We start from the raw sequence: 8,704 nt of genomic DNA on the forward strand, positions 1-8,704 counted from the left end.
ACTAAACACAGACATTGGATTTTTGATACATCATAATCTGCCTGGCAACTGACTCCCCAGCCCAGCCCCTGGCTTCTTTACTTTTCATTCCATCCAGGAAGAGCACGCAGCAACCGCTGCAGCGTCCTTAACCTGACGAAGGGTTTTTGAACCCGAAAGCTTCCTTAATAACTATTCTCTAGCCATTTGGGTTGGTCTAATAAAAGATATCAAATTCACCCAAGGAACCTTGTAGTCAATAAAGCTTTTGTTTGTCAAATAAATACCGGTAACTAATCAGACTTCTCGCCCACAAAAAATAGGGCTTAAATACATTTCCGCCCAACGCTGACCAGCAGCAGCAGCGTGGCCCGGGCCCCCTGGCTCCGCTTTCGAGCGCCACGTGCACATCTGCTGCCCCCTCCTCCTTCTCCTCCTCGCGCGCGCATGCGCATAATGGCACGCTCGCGCCTGAATTCCCTTTAGCGTTCCGCCCCCGCGCTCACGTCCCGCTCACATGCGCATGCGCTTCCTGGCTTAACCTCTCTCTTCCCCCCCTTCTTTCTATGCGCGTGCGTCTTTCTCTAGCCCGCTTCCGTTTCCGCTCCGGGAGCCGTTAGCGGTGGGAGCAAGATGGCGGCGGCCTCGGCCTCGCCTCAGACCCTGCCGGGGCCGCCGCCGTCGCCGGGACCGGGGCCGCCGCCGGGGCCGGCCGGAGACGATTCGGGCGCCGAGGGCGGGGCGGCGGCGGACGGGGGGGCAGGCGGGGAGGCAGAGACGGAGGAGTTCGTGTGCCCGGCGCACTGCACGGAGCTGGCCTGGCGGCAGAACGAGCAGCGGCGGCAGGGCCTGTACTGCGACATCACACTGGCTTTCGGCGGCGGGGCCCGGCAGGCGCCGCCCCTCGAGGTGCGCGCGCACCGCTCCGTGCTGGCGGCCGCCACCGACTACTTCGAGCCGCTGCTGTCGGGCGGCTTCGCCGAGTCGCGCTCGGGCCGCGTGGAGCTGCGCAAGTGGAGCTCGGAGGGGGGCCCCGACCCGGAGACTGTGGAGGCGGTGGTCGGCTTCATGTACACGGGCATCATCTGCGTCAGCCCCGGCAACGTGCACGAGGTGCTGGAGATGGCGGACAGGTGAGGCAGGTGCTGGGGCTGCGAGAGAGCCGGTAGTGGGGCAGGGTGGGGGGATGAGAGGGCAGGGGCTTACTGTCAGGGGCTGAGGCAGCAGGTGAGAGGAGAGGGCAGCCAAGGTTGAGGGGGAGGTGGGAGCTGGTAGGGGGGGTGGGGGGTCTGTGGGCAGGGAAGGGTCCCCATAGACCCCAGCTGGGGGATGGGGGTTGGAGCTGGAAAGGCTGTCTGTGGCTGCCAGCAAGGCAGTGGGTGTTGCTGGGGTGGACAGAGGGTGCCACTGTGGATTGGGAACAGCCAGGCATGGCTCTATTTGCTGTGCTCTCTCTCTCTCTGCACCCCTTCCCCCGGTCCAAAGGTTACCCTGCAGAACTGGGTCCGTATCCCGTTTCTGCCCAGTGCTTTATTCTGCTTGCCTTGCAAGTGAAGGGTTTACTGCTGATAGGGGTTGTGTTTCTGTTGTTTTTGTTTTGGCTGTTGTGGCTTTTTCAGGGATTTTTTTTCTTTTTGGTGCGGTGGGCATACTCTATGGCGCAGAATTTTTAGGTTCTGTAAAGCTTTTGCGAGGGCTTTGCCTTTTGGGGATTTGGCAGCTTAACTTCATCTCCCACAGAGATCACCCACAACAGTGGAGTCAGTTGATTGGAGACCCCTTAAGCGAAATCTATTGATGTAACTGATGTTCCTCACTTTAATCAGCAATTTACAAATCTAATAGAAGGTTAGAGGTGCACCAATCCATATCGGATCCACACCTATGAAAGGAAAATGACATTATTGACAATCAGCTGTTTTTGGCTGATGAATATTGCATGCATGCATGCACATAGCTGTAGCATAAATGCAGGCAGCTTGGAAAGCAGTGTCTTGCTGGTAAGTCTGTTGTGGGGGGGGAAGGAGGGAAGGTATGTGGGGAGGGGCAGATAGAGGGCCCCCCCCCCAATAAAGGAGTGGGGCTGGAACAGGGGCTGGTGCTGCTCAGCTAAGGTGCAGGATGGAGCTGTGAATAGCTCATCCAGGGGGTGTGGAGGGGAGGGGGCAGCTCCTGGTGCTGTGCACACCCCAGGGGAGGCATGTGTGCCCCGCCGCCCCCCCGCCCCAATCTGCACATAAGGGGAAGGTGGGCTGCTGCTGCAGGCTGGGGCAGCACTGGGTCCTCCCTGGCAGAGTGTTTGAGCTGGGGCTGTGCTTGGGGTAGGTGGCTGTGGCACTGGGAACAGGGCTACTGGGGTGAGGCTGCTATGGTCACCCCAAAATTTGCTGTAACCCCCTCCCCTGTAGCTCCCCCTTCTAACATCACTGCTGCATGCCCAAGTGCAGCCCCAGTCCACCCCCCACCCCCCGCTGGGAAGAGCCCACTGCTGCCCCAAGCCCCAGCCTGCAGTGGTGTAACGAATAAGGGATACATTCCAAGACCTCGACTGTACTGACCCCCAGACCCACATCTGACACTTTTACAAGACAATTTTGGTACTCGCCAACACATAATGGGGATGGCAACTGCAGAAACACAGGTTGCAGACAATGAGTGAGGAGCACAGATCCACACAGAGACTATTTTGGTGTGCATCACTCCCACAATGCACCACACAAAGCAGCTGACTGCGGGCTTCCACCACACCCATCACATCAGAGTGAATTTACCTCGCATGTAACAAATGTCAATATAAAAAGGGTTATTGCATAAGAGCGAATTCATGCATAAAGTGAGGGAAACCTGTATTAGCAATCAGCTAGGAATTGGCTGTTCTGACTCGTTAATAATCGGCCATCAGTATCAACCCAGAAAATCTTTATTGGTGCACCCCTAATAAAAGGAGTCATTATCTGAACTTGGCTTGAAGTCTATGTATACCTGTATTGGTTAGAAGATGTTTAAAAGGAGCTGCTGAAAGCTGTATAAGGAATAACTGTGTATATTAAGAGCTTAGTTGTCTTGCAATATAAATTGTTCTTTGTTAAAGATAAATGACAGGACTTCAACCTGCTTGTCCCACATTTAATGTCTTAACTCGTCTTTGTTTGCTCTTAAGGTTTTTATTGACCCGGTTAAAGGACTTTTGTGGAGAGTTTCTGAAGAAAAAGCTAAATCTTTCCAACTGTGTAGCTATCCATAGCTTGGCTCATATGTATTCCCTGAGTCAGCTTGCTCTGAAAGCTGCAGACATGATAAGGAGGAATTTCTTCAGAGTTATCCAAGATGAAGAATTTTACACCTTACCCTTTCACCTCATTCGAGACTGGCTTTCTGACTTGGAAATCACAGTGGACTCGGAAGAAGTTCTTTTTGAGACCATCTTAAAGTGGGTTCAGAGGAGTCCTGATGAAAGAGAGAGGTACTTTGAAGAACTCTTTAAATTGCTTAGGTTGTCTCAGATTAAACCCACTTACCTGACCCGTCATGTCAAATCTGAAAAGCTGGTGTTCAGTAATGAAGCTTGTCTTAAATTAGTGTCTGAAGCTGTGGAAAGTCATGCTCTGAGGTCTGAGAACTTGCAGTCTGGTAACTTGCAACATTCTGCTTGTCCTGTAGCCTTGTTGCCTCGCTATGGGCAAAACATGGATGTCATCATGGTGATTGGCGGTGTGTCTGAGGGAGGAGATTACTTAAGTGAGTGTGTAGGTTACTTTATTGATGAAGACAGGTGGGTAAACTTACCACATGTACATAATCATCTCGATGGACATGCTGTTGCCATTACAGAATCATATGTCTATGTGGCTGGCTCCATGGAGCCAGGATTTGCAAAGACTGTGGAAAGATACAACCCAAACAGAAATATCTGGGAGCAGGTCTCTAACTTAATAATCAGAAAGCATTCTTTTGGACTAACTGAAGTCAAGGGAAACTTGTACAGCATTGGTGGGCATGGCAACTTCAGTCCTGGCTTTAAAGATGTAACTGTTTACAATCCTGAGCAAGACAAATGGCACAACCTGGAGTCTGCACCAAAGATTCTTCGTGATGTCAAAGCAGTGGCCATAGAAGATAGATTTGTTTACATTGCTGCTCGCACGCCAGTTGACAGTGATAATGAAGATGGTCTAAGGGCAGTCATCATCCGCTATGACACGGAAACAAGGCAGTGGCAAGATGTAGAATCTCTGCCCCTCATTGATAACTATTGCTCTTTCCAGATGTCTGTTGCCAACACAAACTTTTACCACACTGCGTCCTGCTGCCCCAAGAGTTACCCTATTGACAATGAAGAGGCTAAAAAAAAAATCTCTAGCAGACCATCTGACGAGATTCTTGAAAGCTTACCTCCAGAGGTCCTCAGTATTGAAGGGGCAGCTATTTGTTATTATAAAGATGATGTTTTCATCATCGGAGGGTGGAAGAATAGTGATGATATAGACAAGCAGTACAGGAAAGAGGCCTATCGCTACTGTGCTGAGAGGAAGCGGTGGATGCTTCTCCCTCCCATGCCACAGCCTCGCTGTAGAGCAACAGCCTGCCATGTGAGAATCCCATTCAGATGTCTGCATGGAACCCAAAAGTACCCTATGCCACCAAACTTGATGTGGCAGAAAGATAGGAGAAGGCAGATGCAAGAAATACACCGCCATTCTTTAAGCCTGCGAAGAATGCCACGCTCTCAGATTGAGTGCTAACTCAAAGATCGCTCGTTTTAATTTGCCTTGGTTAAGAAATATCACGCTGTCAGTTTTGTAAGGCTCAGTACATTGCTACAATACATTAGGATGTTGGTAACTGAAATTGGCTTGGTTTGATGCATGAAAGCAGTATCCATAATTTGTATTTAAGTACTGAGGATTAAGAAGTGTCAACTTTGAAGATGACAAGCAGTTAACATGTCTAGAGATCTCTATATTGTTGAAACAAGCATAGGGTAGCTCAGGATAACCGGTTTCCCATTAAGGGGATATGTAAAATTTATCCCTGACACTAAAAATGTGGAACCTGCTAATTGTGTCTGCAAACTCTTCCCCCGGCCCTCTCCCTTCCCCCCCCCCCCCAAAAAAAAAACCAACAACCCAAAGCAAAACACAAACCCCCCCCCCCCCCCCCAACAATTTAAACCTAACAGTTTTATTTAAATATTGTCTTTCAGTTTGGGTAAAAGACTTAAAAATTTCATTTGGATATGTGCTTGAAGCATTAATTTTATTTGCACTTACATTATTGGTATTCCTTTACATTCTTTCATGAGCAGCTAACCTTCACATACAGTTGGTTTCTATGCACTTAGTTCTCCAAAGTTGGAGGCATGTGCAATAGTTTAGGAATACTTGCATATAAAATTGAAAGCACAATCTTTCTTTATAAAATGATATCAGGATGTTTCTATATGTATTAAGTATTTTATATCTGTATATTGTAGAAATGCTACAGAGCTTACTTGGAGATGATTGGTAGATCAGAAACTTGTTAAAACAGGAAATATGAGGCAGTAAAATCATTCCAGGTGTTATCTGGAGATGCCTCTGTTTTTTAGGTCTTTAAGCAGATTCATTAGAAACTTGAGCAAACAGTCAGCCTGAATAAATGAATGAAAACAGTAAAATGTTCAATAATTCAGGCTAGCTGTCCACTTCTGAAATCTCTGTGGAAATTGGGAGTTACTTAGAGCAAAATTATTTCACAGCACTATATTAAAGACTAGCTGCTTGAAACTTTTTTTCCGAACATAGCACACATTTAATTCTAGTCAACATTTAAAAAAATGTGAACCTGTATCCAGCCTGCCTTTGACAATCAGTACTCCTTTGCCTTCAAGATATTCTCCCTTTAAGTTTAAACTAGCCATGCCACACCGTTTCTTCACAAATTAGCATTTATGTTTTCTGTTGATGTAGAACAGTGGTTCTTAATGTGTAAATGCTGATGGGAAGCTTTCAGCAATTTTCCTGCATATTGTATTCCAGCATATAGCTGCTTGTGGTGAAATAAGGGTATTTAATATTTTTTTGAAGTTCTGAATTTATTTTACATAAATTGGTGCCCATAACATGCTCTAAGGAAAGTAGCACTGTTCCAGGGGGATAAAGCTGCCAATAAATAGCTGTTCCATTGGGCACTCCATTCCCCTTCTCTGAAGAACTCCAGAAAGCTTCTCAATTTATTACTTGTGGGTTCTGTGCTTTCTTCTTACCTCATCTTCTTCCCAGTCCTTCCCTTTATTTGACTGTTCCAGTTTTCTGCTTTCAGTCTAACTCAGGATCTTAGGGAAGGGAAAGGTAGGGGTAAACCAGGGTGTTCTAAAAGCTTCCATAGACTAACATTGCTGGAAAAAAAGCTTCTTACAGACTTCTGTTTGTGCTGGTGTTGCTAGTGTCTTAAATGTGGGCAGCTGGTGTAGAAAGCACTTGTAAACATTTTGGCCTTCTTAAATTGTTTAACGTTCTCAACTGATGTATCTTATTTTCCAATTCAGCAGGCAACCTAGGTCATATCTGAAACGTTGGGTAAGTGTTTCAATTGCATGATGTGCATAGTTTTTTCTGACTTGCTTATGTCCCCTAATATTTCATCTTGCAATCCACATGGACAATTTTGTACAGATAACTTGCCTTGGTATAATATTCAGAATGGTCCAGTCTTGTAAAAATATTCAGGAAAATGTAATAGCCCAGACCCCATCTAGTCACCTGCTGTTACCGTGTTATTTCATTTGGCTGTCAAGCTACTCTTCAAAAGCAAGTAGAGTTTTGCAAGTCTGGCCTAGCTTGTTTAAAAGAGGAACTAGTTAGCTTATTCAGGTGTTTTAAGGCTGACATTCAGAAGTGGTAGGTTTGAGAAACTGCACAGACTTATTTGGTAAGATGCTAATTAATGGGGGCTCCACAGAATTAATAAGGCATTTGGGGAATAAGAAATTCAGTAATATCATTTTAATTTTAATCTGAGCTAAATACTTGATTGCATATCACTGCAGGTTCATCCAGGTTAAAGGATGGAGAAGTCAACCTGTTGCAATATTTTTGGGTAAAATTTAAAGTTTAAATATTTTTACTTTTAATGAAATAACTTTTGGGGTTTGTATCGTTTTACCATTTTGCTAGAGGCATTGTTCTTAAAAGAAGATCTGAAAGTAATGATAGGGTGGTTTAACTTGTGAATGTCAGCCATGGTCAGTTATTTAAATGATGCACTTTATCTTACCTGCTTATGTGTTCAGTTTGCATGGTGAGTGGTGGATACAACAGCGCACAGTCAGCTTCACTCTAGCTTTTGCTATGCCAATTCCCAGGGAATTCTTCCTTTTTAAATAGGTTTCTTTACCTTGATTTTAAGTGGACCAATTTTTATTGCACGTTACCTTTAACCAAAAGGCCTAACTACCCATTTTCACCATGTAGATGTTTGAAAAACTTAAATGTGTATTGACTGGATGTAGCTTAGTCCACTAACCTGTCAACCATTTAACAAGCTCCTTGTAGCCTTTGATTAGTGCAGCATGGTGGTACATGTGAAGTGTTCCTATAAGAAAAGTCTGGGGACTGCTCTGCTATGGTTAGTGGCTGGTTAACTTCTGACAAGTCCTACGTCTGTGTTGAAGAAGCAAAACTCAACTGAATTCTTAATGCAAGAAAAAGAGAAAAACAGTGGAAGGAAGGGTCAGACTCCCATGTGTTCAGACAATCATACATTTTTAGCTGTCATAAATGTGCCATGAAATGCATGTCCTGTCCTGTCCTATCTTTGTGTTCATACTGCTAGTGAAGTAGGGTAAATCTCTGACCAGCACTAGACTGACAATATATATAATCATCTCTAGGTGCCATGTGCATACACAATATTTTATAACAACCCGAGTAGCCTCTTTAATAAGCTATTTTATATGTATTTTTAACAAAACTTCTGTTCAAACAAGTGCATGAAAAACTACTCCAAAATTTAGAATGCATACCATCTTTCTTAATAGCTATTCAGAACCTTCTGAATGGGGATCGATTAAGATACTACAACTGCTTATTGTTATCCCCATTTCATTTTTTCCACTACAGCGAATGGCAAACAGGAACATGATTGTGTCAGTCTGTGTTTGAGCAAAGATTGCAGATTAACAAAATCTAAGAGCCTTTTAACCAGAAACTGTAGTAACGTCTTCTAGCATCAGAATGATTTGCAAAGGACCCAGTTAAAATGAGCATTGTGTGGCTTAGTTTTATTTTCAGGCGCCTTCAGTATGCTAGAACACAATCATTTTTCAAATGTTATGAGTTTGTGGAAGTCTCTTAATACAGGCACTCCTGAGAATGTAATCTTATCTGTAACATGAATTTAAATGGTAGAAATTGCTAGATGTTTGAAGATGGTTAAGTCAGATTCCTTAGTGGATCCATGTCACTGTGGATCACAAGACTTGCAGGCAGCTGTACTTTTCTATCAGTCTTGCTGGAGATTTCAGCTAGTTGCTTGGATAAGCAGTACCTCCTGTACTGGGAAGAATGACATCCTTTCCAGTAACGTAAAGTAGTGTTTGTATAGGACTGCTTGAAACAAAAGACCTTGTAATAAAGTTCACGCTAAATATACCGTACTAATGTTTTGTTGTAATAAAGTTCAAAATAAACCTTTTATTTCTTTATCACTGTTTAGTATTGTGGTTTTTTTTTTTTCTAACAGTGAT

General features: G+C 44.9%; 1 protein-coding gene across 1 annotated transcript; it reads left to right on the forward strand.

The window, feature by feature from the left end:
* Positions 1–588: 588 nt before the first annotated feature.
* On the forward strand, positions 589–8,662 carry KLHL11 (kelch like family member 11). Its single transcript, XM_006264568.3, has 2 exons — positions 589–1,112; positions 3,140–8,662. Exons 1-2 carry the CDS (start codon positions 613–615, stop codon positions 4,719–4,721), a joined length of 2,082 nt encoding a protein of 693 aa, XP_006264630.1. The 5' UTR covers positions 589–612; the 3' UTR covers positions 4,722–8,662.
* Positions 8,663–8,704: the final 42 nt, after the last annotated feature.

The sequence above is a fragment of the Alligator mississippiensis genome, chromosome 4, assembly GCF_030867095.1.
Source record: "Alligator mississippiensis isolate rAllMis1 chromosome 4, rAllMis1, whole genome shotgun sequence".
Lineage (NCBI taxonomy): Eukaryota > Metazoa > Chordata > Crocodylia > Alligatoridae > Alligator > Alligator mississippiensis.

Coding starts and splice junctions, on each gene's coding strand:
- KLHL11 (XM_006264568.3), top strand. CDS start 613: ATGGCGGCGGCCTCGGCCTCGCCTCAGACCCTGCCGGGGCCGCCGCCG. Junction 1,113..3,139: donor GTGCTGGAGATGGCGGACAG/GTGAGGCAGGTG, acceptor TTTGCTCTTAAG/GTTTTTATTGACCCGGTTAA.